This window comes from Tenrec ecaudatus, chromosome 11 (assembly GCF_050624435.1).
Source record: "Tenrec ecaudatus isolate mTenEca1 chromosome 11, mTenEca1.hap1, whole genome shotgun sequence".
Taxonomy (NCBI): Eukaryota; Metazoa; Chordata; class Mammalia; order Afrosoricida; family Tenrecidae; genus Tenrec; species Tenrec ecaudatus.
This window is the reverse complement of record NC_134540.1, coordinates 117986817-118013104: the sequence shown is the minus strand read 5'-3', so window position 1 is coordinate 118013104 and position 26288 is coordinate 117986817. Positions and strand designations below refer to the sequence as shown.

General features: G+C 39.0%; 2 protein-coding genes across 5 annotated transcripts in view; one reads left to right on the top strand and one right to left on the bottom strand.

The window, feature by feature from the left end:
• LOC142461505 (histone deacetylase 8-like) overlaps positions 1 to 12605 on the top strand; it is a 49525-nt gene extending 36920 nt beyond the window's left edge. Inside the window, exon 5 of the mRNA XM_075563523.1 lies at positions 12193 to 12605. Within this exon, the coding sequence (XP_075419638.1) occupies positions 12193 to 12259 (67 nt within the window). The 3' untranslated portion in view covers positions 12260 to 12605. The remainder of the gene's footprint in view (positions 1 to 12192) is intronic.
• LOC142461503 (histone deacetylase 8-like) overlaps positions 1 to 26288 on the bottom strand; it is a 51446-nt gene that overhangs the window by 5159 nt on the left and 19999 nt on the right. The window contains exon 4 of one of the 4 annotated variants that reach the window (XM_075563520.1): positions 19759 to 21675. The exons of 1 other annotated variant lie outside the window; for it this stretch is intronic. In XM_075563520.1, coding sequence (XP_075419635.1) covers positions 21561 to 21675 — 115 coding nt within the window. In that variant the 3' untranslated portion in view covers positions 19759 to 21560. Of the gene's footprint in view, positions 1 to 19758; positions 21716 to 26288 lie in introns of those variants that run through there. 2 more of the 4 variants (XM_075563518.1, XM_075563521.1) reach the window with 2 other exon arrangements.

Sequence of the window (26288 nt, the reverse complement as noted above, 5' to 3'; positions counted from 1 at the left end):
TCTACTTTGACTGTGTTCATTTGGGTAGATGTATATTTCCAGGTATTTTGTCCACTTGTTTTAGGCTATCAAATTTGTTGGACTACAGCTGTTTGTAGTAGTATGTTGTTGTTCTTTTTATTTCTTTTGAATCTCTTGTGATGTAGCCCTTTACAACTCTAATTCTAGATATTTACATCTTCCTTCTTTCCTTTGGTGTGTTTGCCAGTAGTGTGTCAATTTAGATGATCCTTTCAAAGAAGCATTGGAGCCCTGGTGGCATAGTGTTCATGTGCTATCTACAAGGTCAACATTTTGAAACTGCCAGCTACTCTGAGGGAGAAAACGGGGCTTTCTACTCCCATAAAGAGTTACAGTCTCAGAAACTCACAGGAGCAGTTCTACCCTGCCCTATTGGGTCACTGTGTGACTTGATGGCAGTGAGTTTGATTTGGCTTTGGTTTCAAAGAATCACCTTGTCTTGTTGATTTTTTCCCCGTTGTTTCCCTGCTTTCCAGTTCATTATTTTTTGTACTAATCTTTGTGATTTCTTCTGATATTGGAGGGTTTATGCTGTTGCCCTTCTTCTATTGTTGGAGGCACTGTGTTAAGGTATTGATTTTGTTTCTTTCCTCTTTTCATGTGTGCCTTCATTGCTATAAATGGCCTTTTGATACCTGCATTTGTTATATCCTAAAATATTTGATATGCTATGTTATCATTCTAGTTTGTTTCAAGGAAATTCTTAATTTCATCCATCATCTGTTTTATTACCCTGTCATTTTTAAGGTGTGTCTGTTCAGTGCTTGTCTTTATGTTCCCGTTATTTCTTTTTTTAAAACAGCCTTATTAGCTCTTTATCCATGTCATAAAATTCAATAATTAAATCATATCAAAAAGAGTTGCATAATTATCTCCACATTCACTTCTAGAACATTTTCTTCTTACTGGTACTCATTGCTATTCATGTAAATTTTTTTCTAATTGTGGCCAAAATATCCACAACAAAACATTCTCCAATTCCATAACTTTACATGTATAGTTAACTGTGTTGATGCACTTCATGTTATATAACTTTATTGATACCTTTTTCCAAATTATGCCACCACCATTGACATAAACTCAATGTCCCCTAAGCAACAATTCCTTCTCCTTCACCCATGGTAACCCTAGGTCAAGTTTGGTTTCTTTCATTTTTTAAAGTAGTTTTCTTGATATAACAGTCACATATCATACATTTCCATGGTTAAATTGCTTTAAAATTGTATATACATCATTATAATGAGTTCTAATGCTCTCTCCCTCCTCCCGCATTCATTATTTGCTCCCCAAATTCCTCAACCTCTCCCCCTCTAAACACCCTCCATTGACATCACTGATAAACTATTTCATCAGTTATTATCTCTATGAATCCATCCCTTCTGTGCTCCACAAACTGGGAAACCCAACAGAAACAAAAATAAAACAGCAAGAAGTAATAATAATAATAATATATAAGGAAAAATACAAAGAAAGAAGAAATTTCTGTCATGGAACAAGTGAGAAATACTTGAGCCTAGAGAACATTCAGGTTGGGTCAAGAGGGATTTCAACTGACCAAGTATCATTATTACTGTATACCATGGTTGGATCCACCATAATTAAGGTTACAATGATCTCTGTCTGATAGTAAAGCTGTTCCAGTCCCTCGCCTGTGGTAAGAGGGGATTTGCCAGAGGTGTAATCTGACTAGATACTCTATATATGGATTTTGGGCTCCCACTTCCTCCATTGCCTTCTATAAATTAGCTGTTCACAACTTAAGCTCTGATACCTTTTCCTTCATCATATTGGGATTTTGTTATCGTCATCTTTGGATCACACAGGCTGGTGTGTGCACTTAGTTGCCGCTTTACGTAGATGGCTGCTTGTTTGAATACAGCCTTTAAAACCCCAGACACTATTCCAGTTGATAGCCTGGCACCATCTGCTTTCTTCACCACACTTTGCTATCTTTGATGATATTTTCATGAAGGTAAGTATCCAGTAAATGTTCCTGAAATTTCTATAGTTGATATCTATTTTTGTAGCATTGTGATATGAGAAATATGGATCATAGGATCTCAATGTATTTGACTTTTTTAAGGCTTTCTTTGTGGCCTAGCTTGTGTTTTTTACTTTGGAGTATGTACCGTGTGTGCTGCAGAACATACACTGTACAATTGTCAGATGGAGTGCTTTATGTATATCTAGGAGTGACCTGATTGTATTGTTTAGTTCTTCTGTTTCTTTATTGAATTTCTCTCCCAATGATTTGTATTTCCTTGAGAGCAGTATATTGAAATCTCCTATTATTGTGAAATGGTTGCTTTATCTCTTCAATTCTACAAGGATTTGGTTAATGTATTTTGAGGGTCTTTCATTGGGTGTGTATGTGTTTTTTATGGTTTTATGTTCCTGGTATATTATTTCTTTAATCATTATGTAATGTGTATTCTTTTCTCTCATTATGTTATTTGCCTTCATGTCTATTTTACTGGAAATTAAATTTTACTACTCTAGCCTTTTTATGGTTGCCATTGGCTTTGCAGCTCCCCCCCCCCCCCCCCATCCTGTGGGTTTCTAAGACTGTAGCTGTTTATGGGAGTAGAAAGCCCTAACTTTTTTTCTGAGGAGGGGCTAATGGTAGACCTTGCAGATGACAGTCCAGTGCCTAACCATTATGCCACCAGAGGTTCCTGGGTTTAATCATTTGGCTTACTGGGGTGTTTGCCACCGGTTTCTAGGTTGATTTGGTATTGGGGAACTCACGAACTCCTTCTGGGTAAATTTGGTAGTGGGTGAGAGTGCTGGCACAAGTCTCTAATCATGCAGAGCAGCATAACACAGGCTGTGTGGTGTTGGCTGCCATCTGTTGTTGATCCAGTGGTGCCAAAATAGGTAGTGGCATTTGCCTAGCCACTGGTGCAGTAGATATGGTGTGTATGGCTGAGTAGGGTCTCTGGCTCCTAACTGTTAGGGAAAGAGAGGGGAGGAAAAAGAAAGTAATTATAAAAAGGGGGATGTGAAAGAAAGGAGACTTAATAAGAAAGGAAAAGAAGAAAGAATAAATCATCAAAAGCAGAATAATATTTGCATAAGTGCTAGCTGCCAAGTGGGAGTGGTGTCAGGGAGCAGTGTGCTTACTCGATGGATTGGAAAAAATGAAGAAGGGAAGAGATAGTGGAAAGAAACTAAATAAGAGAAGGTAAAGACAGAATAACTAAGACGAAAAGGAAAAAATGGCATCATACTTGTACAAGCCTTAGCCACCAAAAACAGCTGCAGCTGGATTGTGGAGTTTACTCTGCTTTCCATGGAGGGATGAGTGGGTGCTGCTGACCCTAGATGCAGGGGGCATGGGTATAGGCTCTTGCTTCCTGGCTCAAAAAAAGACTGGGGGAGGAAAACGAAAATGAAAAAGAGTAGAGGGAAGAACTAAGAAAGAGGAAAGAAGCATAGTACTGGTTAAAGTGCTAGCTGCGCCATCTAGGAGGGATGAGGGTTGGCACTACTAACAACAGAGTCAGTGGAGGGAGGAACATCTGCTCTATGAGAACAGAAAAGAGGAGGGGTAAAGGAAGAGGGAGAAAAGAAAAATAGAAACGAGGACAAGAGGGAAGAACTATGGAGAAAGTTAAAAGGAAAGAAAAAGTCGCTTAACATTGGCAGTATGTGTGGGGGGGTATAGTTGGGCTGGCTGCCAGGTGGGGAGACTGGTCTCTCCCTCTGGTCACTGGGAGGTTTTGCAAAGTAAGCAGAAAGATCACACCGCTCCTGTCACTGATCACTGATGTGGGTGCGGGTACAGTTGTAGGCGAGTAGAGCCCATTAATCTGGTTCCTGCTCAGATCAGATTCTACTTGCGATAATTCAGAATAGTATGCTCTACCAGTTGGCGGTTCACTGCTCCATTTGCCTATTTGCCATTTTTGTTTCATTCTTCCTTGTCAATGTTTGATCTACTTCTTTATCCTCTCCTTTGAAGCTGTGGGTTCAAGGATTATCATCAGGATCCCTTGGACTTAGTTTCTTGAGCCTTTGTTTTAGAAAGTCTGTGTATCATATTTGCCTAGTCCACTATGTTTGGATCCTCCTGTAATGATAATATATTAATAGATATGAAATTCCCAGAAAGACACACAGCAATTCACTGCACATAACAGTCAGAGATTAGAGTGCTCACAGATTCAAATAAGCAGAGTTTCAGCATAGTGGATGTTAAAAACCAAAAATACCAAACTCAGTGCCATCGAGTCAATACTGACTCATGATGACCTTATGCCCCTATGAGTTTCTGAAGCTGTAACTGTTTATGGGAGTAGAAAGTCCTGTCTTTCTCTGTCAGAGGTGTTGGTGGTTTTGAACTGCTGACCTTGCATATCACAGCTTAACACTTAACCACTACATCATCAGGGTTCCATTCAAAGTAGACATTACCAAACTGTTATGTAAGCTTCACATTTTAACCGAGACCACTAGAGGGCATGTGATGTTAAATCAAGAATGTTTCCTATTTAACAAGATTTTATTAATGTGCTTCACATTTCTATTTATTGATTTGATGTTCCTCTAAACTATTTCATCAGTTCACAGTGTTCTCTTGAACTAATTTATTTTCATCAGCCTAATATCTGGCTCATTATAGATCTTCCATAAATATTTATAATTTGAACTAAGGGATTCATATTTTGAATCAGTAGATTCCAAATCATGACATGTGCTTTCTATTAATTAACTGTGGTCAGTAGTTTCAAGAAACTATCAGTTTTTATAACCTGGCTAATAATACAATATCCATGATTTTTATTACCTAAACACATCTACGAAAGAGGATGAAAAGATTCAAGCTTGGAATTTATATTCTTTATTTGTGCAAATGATAGTATCAGACAATGATATATGTTGTAATGTGTGAGTTAATAGTCATTAAAGCCCCATGAACGGACTCTGCTCTTGCACTAAATTCCTCTCTCCAGGGTTTGCCAGTTAATAGAGGATGTAGTTCAATTGGAGTTTTTGTCCCTGCCAGAATTGTTAACTCTGTTTCTCCAAATGGGGATTAAGCTGCTCATGAAACCTGATTTCCACGATGTGTTTTAGAGCTGGAGGGTTGTTTGGGATAAAGAAATTTATCAACAACAAGCTTCCCTGGCTGCCTTTTAATAATTAATTGCTTTCATTGAAATTCTCCACTGAAGGGATTTTGGATGTCTGGCCTGGTTCTTTTGGCACTGGTGGCTGAAGTCTTTGACTGTCCTTGATCTAGCCCCATGAGCTTAGGCCCTCAGCATTGCAGTACCGTGCAACCATTTCAAATAGCCTGAGAAATACAGCCCAATTTTTATGTTTTGATAGACTATTTTTTCAGAGTAGTTTTAGATTTACATCAACATTGAAGAGACAATAGAGAGTTCCTACCCATAGCTTAACGTCTTGCCTTAGTATGATATATTTATTATAATTGATAAACTAATGTTAGAACATTATTATTAAGTGAAATTCTAATTTATCCAGATTTCCTTAGTTGTCAGTTAGTGGCCCTTTCTTGTTCCAGAACTTCACATTACATTTAATCACCATGTCTCCTCTTTGGCTGTGATAGTTGTTCGATATTCTTGCTTTTGATAACCTTGATAGTTTGGAAGAATGGTTATAGTTCTCAATATTAGCAATTTTTCTATTTTACAAGGAGACTTCAAGAAGTTTTGTGGAAAATGGAATTAAATGATAGTGGAATTTTCCATGAACTTTTTTGAAGTCCGCCTTGTATATATTTAAAAATATTTCTCAATATGTTTAATGGGATCAATCCAAATAGCATGAGAAATGTAGCCATTTTTATTGTTCTTTCTAGCATCTGATTTTAAAATATGAACAGTTCTTGAAGCTGCTTCTTGCTAGAGAAGGGTAACTGTCCATGCAGTTGTTTCCCAACGTGGGTGATACTGCCCCCTGGGGTATGTGTGTGTGTGTGCTGCAATGATCCATCAAATCCAAACTTACTGCCATCCATTCAATGCTGACTCATAACCCCCCTGTGGGGTTCAGAGACAGTAACTGTTTATGGGAGTAGAAATCCCAGTCTCACTGAGTTGCTGGTGGTTTTGAACTTCCGACCATGTGGATCACAGCCCAATGTCTAACTACTACACCACCAGGGCTCCAGGGGTCTGCAAAAGCAGATACCTATATTTTATCCTGGATTATGGACTACAGGACATAAGTTTTTGATTGCCAGGGGGGTGCTGAATAATATTTTTCTGGAAAGGAGGCAGTAGATCAAATAAGTGTGGGAACCTATGGTTTATGGTTTATGGCATTGGCAAATGTTCTAATATAGAATGCCATAGGAGTAAACTTTTCTGTTTATTATTTATGGTCACCAAACCCACTGATGTGTTCATAATTTTTTTAAAGAAAACAAAATGGAAATTATTGGTTGAAATTCAAAGCCAATATCTAGAACTATGGTGTTTTATTCCCTACCCCAACATCTGAACTATAGTGAGAGTCTTAATTTTTAGTGTCAGAATTTAAATATAAGAACTTAAAAGAAAAAGAAGAAAGTATCAACTAGATAAGTCACATATTGTTTCATAGCTTTACCTAAATTTAATTTTTTATCCCAACCTGTCTTTACTATGAGATAAAAATTCAGCTTTCTTTTTAAAGCATAGTTTCACATGTTTAAATCCAATACTGACACAGATTCTTATACAAGTGATACTACTTAATTTAGTTGGAATGCTAGTATGGTACATTAGCTTTCTAAATTCTTTGTTAGAGTTCAATGAATTTTTCTTCTGTGAATCTTTACTTTCCGTGCCATATATAATTTAGTCTAAAAAAAGATATGGTCTTTTGAATTTTAGTAAAAATGGCTCTTTAAACTCTTCTGGAGACTTGAAGCAAATCAGGGTAAGGTATAGATTGAGAAGAACTGAAATAACTAATCTTTTGACTTATGTGCTTTATAATAATAGTAATAACAAAACATACAGGATGAGTCAAGTGGTAGTTGTGGACTTTATTCCAGACAACTAACAAAATGTCTCTGAGGGATTATTACAGCTTCCTCTAGGAGTTAGCTTGAAGATTCTGAAGCTTTTATTAATGCCTTGGCCCAGGATTCCTTATCTGTAAAATTTCTATAAGAGGATGTACATTCATAAAGAACTTACTAAACACTTGTTAACTTTATAGACTTCTGTTTGCCCTTCCAGGTGTACTTCATTTTAAAGAATGGCAACATTTACTAAAATTTTCTTTAAAATGTATATTACTTTTGTAGTAAATGTGGTGTGAATCTTTGGAATTTGCATCATTCAAATGAAATAAAATTGTTAGGAGGAATGATACAAATTGTGGAAAATTTAAAACTGTTCAGATAAGTCAGAAGTCTTTCTACCCTATTAGATTATAATTTTCCAAAAGGCTCAACATTGAATGCAGTTCATTCAGGTGGGATGATTTACCTCACATTACATGCTTGAATGGATTTTTGTTCCTGATGAAAGATTTGTTTGCTTTCTGGCAATATCTGTGGCTATTTAGCTCAGGCAGTTAGAATATAGTGCTAACAAACCTAAGATGGTGATTTTAGTTCCCGTTTTAGTAATCTTGTTTAGTAATCTGCTATAACAGAAACTATACAAGTAAAATTACTTTAACAAAAAAAATCCATTTTTTTCAGTTAAGGAGGCTAGAAATCTGAATTCAGGATGTCACCTAAGGAAAGGTCCTTGTCTCAACTGTGGGGCTAGTATTAAGTAGAGATCTGCAAGTGTCTTGCTTTCATTCTTTCCCATGGTGTCGTAATCCCCATGTTCTAGGGAAGTACTCAGCACACGGTCTGGATCTAAAGGTCACGTTCTTCCCTTAGCTGTTTTTTCTTGGCAGTGGTGAAGCCCATCTTTCTCAGTTTGCTTTTCTTTCCATGCATTTCTTGTAAGATAAAATGTGTGACTTTAATCAGAGTGGCGACTTGAGTCAACTGGTGATTTGAGTAATGGAGGGACCTGACTCACACCCTCTAGCAAGTCTGTGACTCTAGGTATACTTCACACTAATCATGCCTCATTAATGTATAGAGGTTATGATTTTAAATGACTAACAAAAGTGGAGGATAATTATATCAGATACAACCTGGAGAACAATGACACAAGACTAGGTATTGGGAACTGATTACAAGGATCCACATGTGACCTCTTCCCTGGGAGAGGGACAGCAGAGAAGGGGGGAAGGGAGACTCCGGATAGGGCAAGATAGGACAAAATAACGAGGTATAAATTACCAAGGGCACATGAGGGAGGGGGGAGCAGGGAGGGAGGAGAAAAAAAAGAGGACCTAATGCAAGGGGCTTAAGGGGAGAGCAAATGCCTTGAGAATGATTGGGGCAGGGAATGTATGGATGTGCTTTATACAATTGATGTATGTATAAAAGAAATGGAATCCTTAAGAAAACCTAAAAAAAAAAAAAAAGACTAGGTATCATGGCCTAGCTATGTTGAGACATATTTTGGGGGAACATAATTCAATTCATGAAATTTCCCTATATAAACTGGTTAGTTTTGGCTCATTTTCATGCTGCTAACTATAATTTACCTTAGCCAATCATTGCTTAAAAAATAAAGCATATCTATATTACAAGGGAGACCGAAGTTGAGATGTAGCTATTGTCATTATTGTTAGCTACTGTTGAGTCCACTCTATCTCATAGTGACCCTATGTGGAACAGAAGAAACCATCTCCTATTTCTACAGCATCCTCACAATTGTTCTTATGTTTGAGCCCATTGTTGCAGCCACTGTGCAAATTTCATCTCATCAAAAGTATTCTTCTTTTCCCCTACCTCTCTACTTTGCCAGGAACGATGTCCTTCTCCAGGGACTGGTCTCTCCTGATAATATATCTAAAGTATAAGATGAAGTCTCACCATCCTTGCCTCTAAGGAGCATTCTGGTCATACTTCTTTTTTTTTTTTAACATTTTATTAGGGGCTCATACAACTCTTATCACAATCCATACATATACATACATCAATTGTATAAAGCACATAGCTGGCAGTTTCAAAATGTTGACCTTGTAGATAGCACATGAACACTATGCCACCAGGGCTCCAATGCTTCTTTGAAAGGATCATCTAAATTGACACACTACTGGCAAACACACCAAAGGAAAGAAGGAAGATGTAAATATCTAGAATTAGAGTTGTAAAGGGCTACATCACAAGAGATTCAAAAGAAATAAAAAGAACAACAACATACTACTACAAACAGCTGTAGTCCAACAAATTTGATAGCCTAAAACAAGTGGACAAAATACCTGGAAATATACATCTACCCAAATGAACACAGTCAAAGTAGAAAATCTAAACAGACCATTAACCAAAGAAGAAAAAAACTCCTAACCAAGAAAAGTCCAAGACCAGATGGCTTCACCAAGCTTTCAGTGAAGAACTGTCACCATTTCAGCAAAAACTATTCAGAATATAGAGACAATAAATTCCCAAACTTATTGTACAAAGCAAGCATAACCCTGATACCAAAGCCAAGCAAAAACTCCACAAAGACAGGAAATTAAAAACCTATATCCCTCAAGAAAAGATATAAAATTCTCAACATAATTTTTATCGATGTAACAAATGACATATCCAAAAAAAACTCATTGTGGCCTATTGCAATTTATAACAGGGATGCAAGGACAGAATTCAACATTAGAAAAATATCGAAATTAATGTAACGCACCACATAAACAAGGCAAAGAAAGAGTCACATGATAATATTGATAGATACAGAAAAGGTGTTTGCCAATATCCAACACCCATTTCTGATAAAGAAAACACTCGATGAACTAGGAATCAAAGGAAATTCCTCAACATAATAATGATCATATTTTTTAAAAGCAATAGCCAACATCACACTCAATGGGAAAGTGTATTTTTACCTGAGAATGGGAACTAAGCAAGGGTGCCTTCATCACCACTCTTAACATTTTGCTGGAAGTCCTAACCAGAATCACCAAAGAAATCAAGGGAATGAATACAATTGGGCAAAGAAGAAATAAAGCTCCCACTATTTACAGATTATATAATCTTATATTTAGAGAAGGCAAAGGAGTCCACAAAAAGTCTGTTGGAAACCATTGAGAGATTTAGTAAAGTAGCAGGATATAAAATTAGCAAGTAGAAATAAATTTCATTCCTATATAACGATGACAGCCCTGAAAAAAAATCAAGAAAACAAAATCATTTAAAATAGTCACATAAAAATGAAACACCTAGAAATAAACCTAAACAAACACACACCAAAAAAAAAACCTATACAAAGAGATCTACAGAACATTATTACAAGAAACCAAAGAGATTTATACAAATGGAAGAATATCCTGTGTTCACAGATAGGAAGATTTAATAATATGAAAAATGTCAATACTACCTAAAATAATCTAAAAATACAACATAATTCCAATCCAAATCCCAACTTCATTCTTTAAAGAAATGGAAAACTAATAACCAACTTCATATGGTATGGAAGAGGCCCAGGATAAGCAAAGAACTTCACAAAAAAGAACAAAGTAGGAGGCTTTATACGACCTAACCTCTAAACTTATTATACAGCCACAGTAGTCAAAGCAGCCTGGTACTAATACAATGATAGATAAATAAATCAATGTTAACAAAATAGAAAACCCAAAAATAAAAGCATCCACCAACAGACATTTGGTTTTTGACAAAGGACCAAAAATAATTGAATGGGAGATAACCTCTTCAACAAGTAGTTCTGGAAAAAAATTGGATCTGCATTTGCAGAAAAATGAAACAGGACCTATAACTTGCCCCATGTACAAAAACAAACTCAAGGTGCATTAGAGACCACCTAAATGTAAACTCCAGAGCTAGATGAATCACCAACAAGAGAACTGGGACAAATGTAAGGGTCCACATGCAGCAGGGGCATACATACACTACCAAATACAATAAAGGAAACACAATCCATATAAGACAAAATAGACAACTGGGACTTAATAAAAACAAGACACACACATCAAAAGACTTTACAAAATAGGTAAAATAAGAACTCACAGACTGGAATTTTTTTCGCAATGATACAACAAATAAGGAGCTAATCATTAAAATCTACAGAACTCTGCAATACTTCAATAAGAAAAAGAAACAAATTATGCAATTAAAAGGTTGACAAATAGCATGAACATAGAATTCATCGAATAGCTAACAACCACATGAAGAAATGCTTAGGGATCACTAGCCTTCAGGGAGGTGCAACTAAAATCAATGAGATACCATCTGACACCCATAACAATAGCCTAATTGAAAAACAAACAAAACAGAGAATGAATAATGCTGGAGAGGGTATGAAGAGATTGGAATTTCTCATACAGTGTTGGCAGGACTGTGAACATGTACCACTGTGGAAAGCAATATGGCACTTACTGAAACTGGGAATAAAAATACCACACAATCCCGCAATACCTCTGCTGAGCATATATCCCAAAAGAGTAGGAGACAAAACACGAACAGACACATGCTATTCTTTGTCCATTGCAGCACAGTTCACACTAGCAAGAAGCTGGAAATAGCCCAAATGCCCATCAGTTGATAAAGAAACTGGTACATGCACAGTGTACATAACAGTGATGAAAAAACAAAACATCTTTTCACATGGATGGACTTGGAAATGTTTATGTTGAAAAGGACATATCTTGTATGAGTCTACTACTGTAAGGATAAAAAACAAGACAAAGGCAAGCTACTGTTCTCAGGTCATGTAGTCTTCTAATACGGCCCCCAAACAACAACGTAGTGTGCCTGCCTAGTTACTATAAACCACATATTTCAGTATCTTAAAAAGCACCTCTAGTAAGGTAGCCTCACCTCAGATGGGGTCAATCTCCCATGTTTGGGGGAGCGGGAGAAGATCAATCAATTCCTGCCATAGAAGTGTACTATGATCGTCCACGGCCATACTACCCTGAACGCGCCCGATCTCGTCTGATCTTGAAAGCTAAGCAGGGTCGGGCCTGGTTAGTACTTGGATGGGAGAAGTGTACTATGATCATACAAATTAGCAGACACACCTATAAGAGTATTTAGTGGGTAAGCACCCCTTTGCCCCCGCTACCCATTTCTTCCTTATTTTCATCCTTTTTTTCCTTTCCCCACCTCCTCCCCAGTTGTCTACCATGTACAACATTCCAGCGTGGAGTAGTCTGGGGGGTTGGCCCCAGTACCGAATACTAAGTGGATACTTGAACTTCCCCCCAGAAGTATTTATTTCAAAGGACAGCATTGAATCTGCAGCTCCAGGAGAGGGACATATCTGACCAGAACACACGGGAGCAGATGAAGGGGGAGGAGAGAGTGGAGCACATTCTGGCCCACCAGGCCCTGAGGATGATAACCCCAATTAGAGCAGCCAGTCCACAGAGAGGACCACATGGACAGCCCCACTATGAGACCTGACGTCCCTCACTGACCCATGGCCTTGCAGGGGCCAGCACCAGAAACACAGTGTGGGAATTGCGCTCGACCTGATCCCACCACACTCAGGCAAAGCACTGGAGGAGTACAGCGGAAAAGCAAGGGAATGGAGCAGCAAGGTCCCCAGGGAATGCTGTAGGTGGACTTTGGGGCCAGGGTGTGGTGCCCCAACAGACTGGACTGGAAAACACTCCTAAAGGCCAACAAATGATCCTTGAACTAACTACAAGCTTTTCTTTCTTGTTGTGTTTTGTTTTTGTCATTGGTTTGTTGTTGTTGTTTTGTTGTATATTGCTGCTTGGTTTTGCTCTGTCTTGTTTTTGTGCATGTTATTATCTCCGCAGGCCTGTCTAAATAAGATAGGCTGGAGGAAAAACAACGAGACCGACAGTTCCAGGGGGAAATGGGATAGGGGAACGTGGGGGGTAAGGAAGTGGTGTTAAAAAACCCAGGGACTAAAAAAAAAATTTTTTAAAAAACAAACAAAAAAAAAAACCCCAGGGACAAGGGAACAACAAGTGATCCAAATTGGTGGTGAGGTGAGTGTGGCAGGCCTGGTAGGGCATGATCAAGGGTAATGTAACGAAGAGGTATTGCTGAAACCCAGGTGGGGATGGAGCATGATAGTGGGACAGGAGGAAAGTCAAGGGAAATAGAGGAAAGAGCTGGGAGGCAAAGGGCATTTATAGAGGTCTAGACAAAGACGTGTACATATGCAAATATATATATGAGAATGGGGAAATAGATCTATGTGCCTATATTTATAGGTTTAGTATTAAGGTGGCAGATGGACATTGGGCCTCTACTCAAGTACTTCCTCAATGAAAGAATATTTTCTTCTATTAAATTGGCATTCTGTGATGCTCACCTTCCCGATGCAACCACTGAAGACAAAGTGGGTGAACAAGCAAATGTGGTGAAGAAAGCTGATGGTGCCTGGCTATCAAAAGATATAGTGTTTGGGGTCTTAAAAGCTTGAGGATAAACAAGTGGCCATATAGCTGAGAAACAGCAAAGCCCACATGGAAGAACACACCAGCCTGTGTGGTCACGAGGTTCCAAAGGGATCAGTTATCAGGCATCAAAAAACAAAAAATCATATCACTGGGTGCACACCTCCATGATATGATCGCTGAGGACAAACGGGTACATAAGTAAATGTGGCGAAGAAAGTTGATGGTGCCCGGCTATCAAAAGAGAGAGTATCTGGGGTCTTAAAGGCTTGAAGGTAAACAAGCGGCCATCTAGCTCAGAAGCAATAAAGCCCACATGGAAGAAGCATACCAGCCTGTATGATCACGAGGTATTGAAGGGATCAGGTATAAGGCATCATCAGAACAAAAAAATTTTTTACCATAATGAATGAAGGGGGGGAAGTGCAGAGTGGAGACCTAAAGCCCATCTGTCTGCCACTGGAGATCCGCTTACAGAGGGGTCTAGGGGAGGACATGAGTCTATCAGGGTGTGATATAGCACCAATGAAGAATACAGCTTTCCTCTTGTTCCTAAATGCTTCCTTCTCACCCACCCCCACCCCCACTATTATGATCCGAATTCTACCTTGCAAGTCTGGAAGTCTGGATAGCCCAGAGGATGTACACTGGTGCAGATAGGAGCTGGAAGCACAGGGAATCCAGGGCAGATGATCCCTTCAGGACTAGTGATGTGAGTGGCGATACTGTGAGGGTAGTGGGAGAGTGGGTTGGAAAGAGGGAACCGATTACAAGGATCTACATGTGACCTCCTCCCTGGGGGACGGACAATGGAAAAGAGGGTGAAGGGAGACATTGGATAGGGCAAGATATGACAAAATAATAATTTGTAAATTACCAAGAGCTCATGAGGGAGGAGGGAGCGGGGAGGGAGGGGGAAAAAAGTGGAGCTGATGCAAAGGACTTAAGTGGAGAGCAAGTGCTTTGAAAAGGATGAGGGCAATGAATGTACAGATGTGCTTTATACAATTGATGCATGTATGGATTGTGATGAGTTGTATGAGCCCCTAATAAAATGTTTTTTTTAAAGAGTATTTAGTGAACCTTACTGGGAACTCAGATCAAGAGGAAGGGTGGGACATGTCTGTATTAGAGAAGATTACATTTCTGATGTTGGGTCAATCTGGTGAGGCAACCCACCACTGACACAAATACACCCAGTATTATGTTCCTAAGTGGGCACTTTTGACCTAGTTTCTATCCAACCTCTCGTGACCCGCACAACATATTATAGACAACTGTAACACTAGACTGTCCTTTCAAGATACACAATACCCATTCACAGACCACACCACAGCAGAATTTGAATGGGAAATTCCACTAAGGGAACTGGATTTACCTTAAACTCACTTGTAGCTGATCTAAAGGACTGAAATACTCTCTTGAACTTAAAAGTGAAATGATCTAATGGGGAAAGAAGCAGATGATTTCTATCCCAAGATTAGGAAATTGGTTCACACCAATTGCTTAGAGGTTGTCCAACAAAAGGCAACCTAGGATCAACATGTACTTGCCTTTTTAATGCTCTCTCTACTTATTTGGGACATGTTAGCCAACCAGGCATGGTCCTTCCTTTGCAAATGAGTGTTACTGAAAATATTGCCATATCTCTAACCCTCATGGTTTGTGTAACTAGTGTCCAATCACCTAATTTTCAAAGCTGTACAGTATAGGGTCTAAAAAGATGTCCTAAACATGTAGTCTCCTTTTTTAACAGTGTTTTCTATACCACTGACTAAAATAATGTAACTATCAATAGAATTACTATATGCCTCAGGGGATGATTTATGATGCACTCTAATAAAGTGATAATGGTATCTACAAAGCAAACCAGGGAGATATATAAATATATTACATATATGAATGGATTTTGAGCTCCCACTTAATTGTGACCTTAAGAACAATTAGTTCTTGTGAGATGGCCATGCTCAGTACTTGCTCTGAGATCACCGAAGATAAGCGTACTACAGCAAAGTGTTGTGAAGAAATTAGACAGTGCCCGGCTATTAGAAAAATAGCATCTAAGGTCTTAAAGGCTTGTCTCCAAACATGCAGCCACTTAAGTGAGCGCAATCAGCTACTCCACAAAGAAGCACGACAGCTTGAGTGATCCAAAGATCATAAAGAATAAAACCCAGAGGAAGGAACTGGACCAGATCCTAAAATGTTACGAATAATAGTGGAAGCCCTAAATCCATTTGCAGGATCCACACATGGATTGAGTATCTGGTGAGACCCCACTGACCATAATGTAGGAATGTCAATAGCCATACTATCAGGAAAAGAGTATTGTCTGATATTGGCAGCTGTCATTAGGCTAGAATGTAACAACGTGTCATTATATCTCCCACCTGAATTTATTCTGGTTTTAAAATATTTTCTGCTATCTGTTCTATTGAGGTTGTCTCTGTTTTATTTGGCCAATTTTTTTGTTCTTTGTCCACGCTTTATGTTTTTCCGTATAGGAAAGTCAAGAAGGGTGGCTCTATGAAGATAATAATACTATTAATAATTATTGAGAGGTACAAAAGGGGAGGTGGGGGAAATGGGCAGTCAACAGCAATGGGTACAAAAAGAAAGAAAATGTTCCAATGTTGACTGTGGTGAAGAATATATTACCCTTCTTAATATGATTAAACTATTGAATTCTATGATACGTTCTTTATATCTCAAATATAACATTTTAAAATAAGTAATAGGAAAGCTGTAACTACATATCTATCAATAATTACATTGACTGTAACTGGAGTAAACGCCCCAGGCAAGAAACACAGAATCAAAGGATAAGCAACCATGATCCATTAATAGGATATCTGTAAAAGACATATCTTAAAATGAAAATAAGCTAAAAATGAAAGGATGGTTTGTTTTATAGTGCATTTCTATATATGATACCCAGAATCGGTAAATGTATAGATACAGTAACTAGATTACTGCTTCCTTGATGATATGACAGGAGAGGTTGGGGAAAATTGGGGAGCTAATAGCGATTAGTACAAGAATGAAGAAAATATGCCAAACACACTATGCCGATAATTGTAACACTCTTCTTGATGTGATAAAACTACTGAATTGCATGATTTTTGAATTATATACTAATAAAATTGCTGGGGGGATGAAAGAACAAAAAAATACTGAGCAAATGGCAGCAAAATAGGAGCAAAGTGACAATGCTAATTTCTGGTAAAATAGATTTCAAGGAAAACACCATAAAGAATACGGAAGGGCATTATCTAATGATTAAATGGTTAATCCAACAATAAGACATAACCATGATAAGGATCTACACACCCAATGAAAGAGTCCAAAGACATAAATCAAATTCTAACAAAACTGAAAAGAGAAATAGATAACTACACAATAATACTGGGTGGATTTGATAAACTTTCAATGAAGAACAAAATAACTAGAAAAATACTCAACAAAGATGCAGAATATTTCTACAACACAATCTCAGATCACAATGCTGTACTATTAGAAATCAACAGGAAACTCAAGAAAAATAAATAAAACATAAGCAAATGAATAGTAAACTGCTTAAAAACTACTGGGTAGATAGGCTGGATGAACAATCTAGAAAGAACAACGGGACCAACAGTTCCGGGAGGACATGGGATAGGGGCACGTGGGGGGAATGGAAGTGGTGTTAACAAACCCAGGGACAAGGGAAACAAGTGAACCAAATTGGTGGTGAGCTTGGTGTGGGAGGCCTGGTAGGGTATGATCAAGGGGTAATGTAAACAAGAGGAATTGCTGAAACCCAGGTGGGGACGGAGCATGATAGTGGGACAGGAGGAAAGTCAAGGGAAATAGAGGAAAGAGCTGGGAGGCAAAGGGCATTTATAGAGGTCTAGACAAAGACATGTACATGCAAATACATATATGAGGATGGGGAAATAGATCTATGTGTCTATATTTATAGGTTAAGTATTAAGGTGGCAAAAGGACCTTGGGCCTCTACTCAACCACTCCCTCAATGCATGAATACTTTCTTCTATTAAATTGGCACTCTATGATGCTCACCCTCCCCACACAACTGCTGAAGCCAAAGTGGGTGAACAAGTAAATGTGGTGAAGAAAGCTGATGGTGCCCGGCTATCAAAAGAGATAGTGTCTGGGGTCTTAAAGGCTTGAAGATAAACAAGTGGCCATCTAGCTCAGAAGTAACAAAGCCCACATGGAAGAACACGCCAATCTGTGTGATCACGTGGTCCCGAAGGGATCAGTTATCAGGCATCAAAAAACAAAATATCATATCATTGGCTGCATGATACAATCCATGATACAATCACCGAGGACAAACGGGTGCACAAGGAAATGTGGCGAGGAAAGCTGATGGTGCCCGGCTATCAAAAGAGATACTGTCTGGGATCTTAAAGGCTTGAAGGTGAACAAGCAGCCATCTAGCTCAGAAGCAACAAAGCCCACATGGAAGAAGCACACCAGCCTGTGCGATCACGACGTGCCAAAGGGATCAGGTATAAGGCAATATCCACAAAAAAAAAATTACCATAGTGAATGAAGGGGGAAGTGCAGAGTGGAGACCCAAAGCCCATTTGTCGGCCACTGGAGATCCCCTTACAGAGGGGTCTAGGGGAGGAGATGAGTCAGTCAGGGTGCAATGTAGCACCGATGAAGAATATAGCTTTCCCCCAGATCCTGGATGCTTCCTCCCACCAACTACCATGATCCAAATTCTACCTTGCAAAATTGGATAGAGCAGAGGTTGTACACTGGTGCATATAGGACCTGGAGGCACAGGGAATCCAGGGTGGATAATGCCTTGAGGACCAGGGGTTTGAGGGGTGATACTTGGAGAGTAGAGGGTGAGTGGGTTGGAAAGGGGAACCGATTACAAGTATCTACATGTGACCTCCTCCCTGGGGGACGGACAACAGGAAAGGGGGTGAAGGGAGATGCCGGATAGGGCAAGATATGACAAAATAATAATCTATAAATTATCAAGGGCTCATGGAGGGGAGAGCGGGAAGGGAGGGGAAAAAAGAGGACCTGATGTAAAGGGCTTAAGTAGAGAGCAAATGCTTTGAAAATGATCATGGCAAAGAATGTACAGATGTCCTTTATACAATTGATGTATGTATATGTATGGATTGTGATGAGTTGTATGAACCCCTAATAAAATGTTTAAAAAAGAATGATGAGGGCAATGAATGTACAGATGTGCTTTACACAATTGATGTATGTATGGATTGTGATAAGAGTTGTATGAGCCCCTAATAAAACGTTTAAAAAATAAACACAAACAAAAAAGAAACCATCAGGGAAGGGAGACAGCAGTGCGTGTAAGATATGAAAATAATAATAATTTATCAAGGAGTAATGATGGTGGGAGGGGAGGACGGGGGTATGGGGAAAGAGCTGATATCAAGGGCTCAAATAGAAAGTAAATGTTTAGAAAATAATGATGATAACATGTACAAATGTGCTTGATACAATTGATGTATGGCTTGTTATGAGCCCTCAGTAAAATGATCTTTAAAAAAAATAAAAATGAATAAAAGATTTTTAATAAGTTGAAGATTTCCCAAGATCCCATGTACCAACATCACTGTGTCAAACCAGTGCTTTTACATTTTATATTTTAAGGTGCAATTACACTGAAGACTGTAGCCATTGATCTTCAACAGCTGTGTTTCTCTTTGCTTTCAGCAAGCAAGGTTGTATCATCTGCATATTACAGATAGTTAGTCTTCCTCCAATCCTGATATCATATTCTTCACATAGTCCAGTTTCTCTAATCATCTGCACAGCACACACATTGTTTAAGTACGATGACAGGCTACACCACCATTCCTGATTTTAAATCATGCAGTATCCCCTAGTTTTGTTTGAAGAATTGTCTATTGGTCTATGAGTAGTTTCTGGGAGAACTCAAATAGGTGTTCTGGGATTTCAATCATTCACAATGCTATCCACTTTTGTTCTAACAGTTTTATTGGCACTACATCCATATACCATGTGATTCAATAGTTCAATCATATCAAGAAGAGTTGTACAATCATTACCACAATCCATTTTACTTATTTATTTTAAATCATTTTATTGGGGCTCACAACTCTTATCACAATCCATACATACATCAGTTGAGTAAAGCACTCTTATACATTCGTTGCCCTCATCATTCTCAAAATTTGCCTTCCACTTGTGTTCCTGGAATCAGCTCATTTACCTTTTTGTCCTCCCGCTCCCTTCCCACTCTCCCCTCCCGCATGAACCCTTTATAATTTATAAATTATTATTTTATCTTATCCTACACTGCCCGGCATCTCCCTTCACCCACTTCTCTGTTGCCCATCCCCCAGAGAGGAGGTTTTATGTAGAGCCTTGTGATTGGTTCCCCCTTTCTACCGCTCCTTCCCTCCCGGTATCGCCACTCTCACCACTGGTCCTGAGAGGTTCATCTGTCCTAGATTCCCTGTGTTTCTAGTTCCCATCTGTACCGCTGTGTATCCTTTGGATTAACCAGGTTTGCAAGGTAGAATTGGGATCATGATAGTTGGGAGGAAGCATTTAAGAACTAGAGGAAGGTTGTGAGTTTCATTATTGCTACATTGAACCCTGGGTGACTCATCTCCTCCCCACTACTCCTCTGCAAGGGATGTCCAGTGGTCTACAGATGGGCATTGGGTTCCCATCACGCACTCCCCTCAAATTTTTCCCCCGCCTTTGTTGCTGGAAACCTGGTCCCCTCAGCCCTTCATGATCCTTTGGTATGCTGCTTCCATGTGGGCTTTGTTGCTTCTGGGATAGATGGCCGCTTGTTTACTTTCAAGCCTTTAAGACCCCAGACACTATATCTCTCGATAGCCAGGCACCATGAGCCTTCTTCACCACTTACTTATGCACACATTCGTCTTCAGCGTTTATGTGGAGAAGGTGATCACACAATGATGGTTTTTGTTCTTTGGTGTCTGTTATCTGATCCCTTCAACATCTCGTGATCACACAGGCTTTTGTGCTTCTTCTCTGTGGGCTTTTTTGCTTCTCAGCTAGATGGCCGCTTGTTTGCCTTCAAACCTTTAAGACCCCAGATGCTATATCTTTTTGATAGCCGGGCACCATCAGCTTTTTTCACCACATTTGCTAATGCACACATCTGTCTTCAGCGATCATGTCGGGAAGGTGGGTGTCATGGAATGACCTGAGCAAGGTGCTATTGTATTGAGGGAGTATGCGCAAGGAGGCCCAATGTCCATCTGCTACCCTACTACTGAACCTATAAATAATGTACCTAGGTCTATTTTCCCCATAATTATAAAAATATTTACATATGTACATGTCTGTATTTAGGCTTCTATGTATGTCCTTTGCCTCCTACTCCTTTCCTCTATTTCCTTACGCTTTCCTCCTGTCCCACTACCATGTTCAGCCTTCATTCTGGTTTCAGTAATTCCTTTCAGTTACCTTGCCCTTGGTCACTCCCTACCAGTCCTCCCATCCCCTCCGTCCACTAGTTTTAAACCACTCGTTGTTCCCTGTCCCTGTGTTGGCCAACACCTCCTCCCTTCCCCTACCTCCCACACTTTCATGTGCCTCTTCCGGGACCGTTGGTCCCGCTATTTTCTTCTCACATTGTTTGTCCAGCCTATCTTATCTAGGTGGACCTGCTGATATAGTAATATGTGCATACAAATGCAGATGGCTTCGAAAGCACCAAAGTGGCACATAAGAACATGGCGTCGACAGCAGCAACACCAACACGCTGATAAACAAAAAAGCCACTAACATACAAAATTTAAAAGAAGAGAAAGAAAAAAAAGCCAAAAAAACCAAAACACCTGTTAGTAGTTCGAGGTATGTTTATTGACCTTCAGGAGTGTTTTCTGTATGAGTCTGATGGGGTGCCACATCCTGGCCCCAAAGTCCATTCTTTATACTCCCTCGGGACATCCTTGCTCTGCTTCCCCCGCCACACCATTGCACGCCCCCAGTGTTTTGCCTCAGTGTGGTGGGGTCAGCTCAGTCGCACATCCCCCACTGTGTCTCAGGTGCTGTCCCATGTAGGGCCATGGGTCAGTGCAGGATGTTGCATCTCGCCATGGGGCCAGCTATATGGTCCTCTCTGTACATTGGGCCCTTCGAGCCGGGCTATCGTCCTCTGAGCTTGGTGGACCCAGGTGTGCTCCGTACCGTTCTTCCTCCTTCCTTTGCTTCAGCTTTCCTCTGGTTGTACCACAATCAATTTTAGTGCACTTTCTTCTTCCTTATAATCATTGTTATTCATGGTTTAATTTGTTTTAATTGTGGTAAAAATATACACAACTAAATATTCTCCAATTCAACAACTTCTATGTGTATAATTCAGTGTCATCAATTATACTTTTTGTGTTGTACAACCAATACTGATTTTTTTCCAAATTATTCCACCACCATTAACATAAACTCAATGCCCGCTAAGAAAATACTCTTCCTCCTTCATCTCTGCTAATCATTGTTCAAGTTTGTTTTCTTATTTTTCAAGTCTTCCTCATATAATATTCACAAATCATACACCACCATAATTAAATCACTTTTTAAAAGAGTTGTATATACATGTACATCATCACAATCAGTTCTAATGCTCCCTTCCCTCTCTTGTATTCATTGTTTGCTCCCTCAATACCCTCGTCCACCCCACCCCACCCCATCCCCAATTAGTCATTCTATCAGTTATTGTCTCTATGCATCCACTCCTTCTGTGCTGAACCTAACAAGAACAATAAAACAAAATGAAACAGAAAGAAAATCATAAGAATATAAAAACAAAAATAAAGAGTAAGGAAGAAAAGACTACTGACAATATTTTAAAAGCCAGAGAAAAAAATTCTATCATGGAACAAGCAAGAAATACTTGAGCCTACAGCAAATTCAGAATGGTTCAAGAGGGAGGTCAACTGATCAAGTATCATATCACACCATGGTTCAATCCACTGCCTTAAATTAGAAACTGTCACTGCCTGCTAGCAAAGCAGTTTGAGTTCCTCACCTTTGGCTAGAAGGGATCTGCCAGAGGCTTAATCTGACCAGATACTCTGCAGATGGACTCTGGGCTCTCATTTCCTCCACAGCCTTCTATAAATTGGGTGTTCACAATTTAAGCTCGGATACTTTTCTCTTCATCATATTTGGATGCTGTTATCATCATCTTTGAATCACACAGACCAGTGGACTTAATTGATGTCTCAATTAAAGGGCTGTTTGAATACAAGCCTTTAAGAACCCAGACACTATTCCAATTGATAGCTGAGCACCATCTGCTTTTTTTTAACCACACTTTGCTGTAACACCCTTATCTTCAGTGATCTTTTCATGACGGCAAGTATCGAACAGGGCCATGTTATAAGAACTGTTCCCAGATTGGGGCTAGAATCACAGGGGAAGCCAGAATCCATCTGCTTGTCCATGGGTTACAAACGGCTCTGCTTTACTTTGGCGGTTACATTATAACAAATACAAAAAACAAATCACCCAAACAACTGCTCCCTCCAAATAAAAACCAAGAAAAACAGTGTTAATCATCCCCCTGGGAAAAGGCCATTGTATTGATATTATCCAAATCACTTATGATCCACAGTGTTTAATGCTTTTACATAATAAAACATAGACAAAATCTTTTCTTTGTATGTTCTATTTTCAGCCAAGATCCATCTAATATCAGCTATGATATCTATTATAAAATATCCTCTTCTGAATCTAACTTGAACTTTTGGCAGTTCTCTGCCAATGTATTGCTGCAAATGTTTCTATATCATCTTGAGCCTAATTTTACTTGTGTGCAATGTCAATGATATTGTTCAATAATTTCTACATTCCATTGTATCATCTTTTGGGGGGTACTAAGAATGTATGATGCGTATGGTTCTCTTCTAATTAGCTTAGATTAGTGAATGCTTCCAGTACTATATCCATTTGCTACAATATCTCAATTAGAATTCTGTCAACTCCTGAAACCTTGCTTTTCACCAAAGAGTTCAATGTAGTTTGGACTTCTTCCTTCAATACCATTCGTTCTTGATCATGTACACCTCCTTAAATGATTGGATGTCATCTAATTCTTTTTAGTACAGTGACTCTGGACCAATGAGCACAATTCAACCAATATGCAACATCAACATAAATGGGGGAAATACTGATATTGTAAAGGGTTTCATTTTTCTTAGATCCACAATCAATTCTCATGGAAGCAGTAGTCAAGAAAGCAAACAGCATACTGCATTGGACCAATCTGCTGCAAAAGACCTCTTTAAAATGTTAAAATTCAAAAATGTCTTGAAAGCTAAGGTGGGTCTGACTCAAGCCATGGTATTTTCAGGACATTCATATGCATGTGAAACCTGGGCAATACATAAGGAATCCTGATGAATAATTGATAACTTTGAAATATGGCATTGGCAAAGAATACTAAATATATATCATGAACAGCAAGAACAAATACTCTTGAGAATCAAGAATGGCAAGATTTTATCTCTTGTAATCTGGACAAGTTATCTGGAGAGACCAGTCCCTATCATGCTTCGTAGAGAGTCAGTAGAAAAAAGGAATATCCTATAGGAGGCACACTGACACACATCTAAGGTGCAACTTTGGCTTCTCCTCTATGGAACAAAGAAGAGTGAAGAAAATCCAAATGCATGGGAACAATTAATCCAAGGGACTAAAGAGCCTCGACAACCCTGAGACCAGAAGATTGTTGCTTGGCTACATTGTTGCTTGGCTACCACTGCCAACTCCTCTGAAAGAGATCACCAGACAGTTCTAATCTTGCCCTTTCAGATTTGTTTTTGTTTCCCACACTCAAATAACATTGAAAAGGAACACAATTTGAGTCTCTCAAGGATGCCAAAGCTGCAGTTCCTTCACAATGTAAATCAAACAGTATAGAATTCTTTGGGGAAAGTTTAAGGAAGCAGAAACAATGCCTCCATACATACAGACATAGATGGAAGATGTGTCCAGAAACAACAACTTTGCATTTCTATGTTTTTTATTAATAAAGCTTCTATGATGGTTTTAGCCGTCATTTTTGGCTTACTTTCATATAGGAGAACAGGAGTTGTCCACAGAGAAACAAGAGGACATATGGCAGAAACTGAACAGCAGACAACTCAATCTCCTCTGTCACATCTTTCTTTTTCTCTGGCTTCAGAAGAGGTGGGTCCCATCCTCCCAAAGCCATTTTACTTGCTTCTTTCCTGTCGTCTTCTCTGCACTGTTCATCCATCTCATATGCATTTCCAATATTTTCCTTTCAACCTTTAAATGTACTTAAATATTTTCAAATGGATAATACAAACACTATTGTGTTAGAAAGGGTTCTCTGGTTTGTCTCTCAGGAATGAAGGTCTGGGTCAACTATGCTTTAGCCTTTAATTTCTCTTGGCCACACCTCTCTTCTTTCCTTTCTCATTCAAACCTCTGGAAAACAGTCATCCTTTCCTAGGTATTTCTTTACTTTCTACTCATTACTTTCTCCAAAGTTCTCTTATAAAGACCATTAACCTTAATTGCCAAATATGACTGATCCTTTAGTAACTAGCTGGACTGACCAGATAGTACATGGGATCTCTGAGAACTCTGTATTTTAAAAAGCTTTTGATATCTTGACATTCCAAGACCTCTCTAGCTACTCTTAATTGTTGCTTTTCAGTTGAATTCCCTAGTCTTTTCATCTGCTTGCCCATTAGAAATCAATGCTTCCTTGGGTTCTGTGTTCTCTTATCTTTCTTTTTGTACTCTCTTATTTGTCTTTCTCCTCACTCTTTTTATTTCACCTCAGTAATCTCATCCACTTTCAGAATTTATACCACCATTTGTTATATCCATAACACTTTTATTTCTATTTCCGCTTCTACCTCCATATACAACTCCGAATATCCAATTCACCTGAGTATTACTTCCATTGCATACCATCATCCACTCCTTTTTATTGTAGTAGAATATGCAATGGCTAATCACACAGAATTAATAATCAGATTGCTTGTGTGTTGAGTCTCAACTTTGCCACCTAAAAATCCTGAACAAATTGTTTTTCAGTATTTCTGTATCATGGAAAAATGGGTAACAATACCAAACCTCCTAATGTTCTTGTGAGGACAGAAGAGCAAAATGCAAGTCACTAGCACTTAGCTTAAAATATATTAGCTATTGTTAAGAATTGCTTGCTTGTATGGGCCATACCCAAACAAGCTAAACAGAAACCTGGTCATCTTCCTCTTCTTTCACCTCCTCCCACATGCAACAAGAGCAATAACGGGTGCCCTCAAGCTGATTGCAACTGACATCACTTCTCATGCACTATTCTTGGTAAAGAGCCCTGGTGGCTCAGTAGTTGAACACTGGGCTGCTAACACAAAGATCTGCTCCTCCAAAGGTTACAGCCTAGAAAACTATGGAGGCAGTTCTACTTTGGCATATTGGGTTGCTATATGTCAGAAATTGGCTTGATGGCATATAACAACATTCCATGTTCATGGATAAGACAATATTTTTAACATGGAAGTTCTTCCCAGAATGATCATAGATTCAAAGCAATCACAAATCCCCAGTAAATTATTTTGTGGGTATCAACAAACTAATTCTAAAGTTATATAGAGAGGGAACCAAAACCCGCTGTCAGTGAGTTGATTCCAACTCACAACAACCCTTTATAGAATTTCCAGGGCTCTAAATTTTTATGAGAGCAGACCAGCCTTAACTTTTCCCTGAGTGTGGCAGTGCGACACTTACTTGACAGTGCCACCAGAGGTCCTGGAAAGCAAAAGAGTTAGAAAAACCAACACAGTATCTAAAAAGAAGAA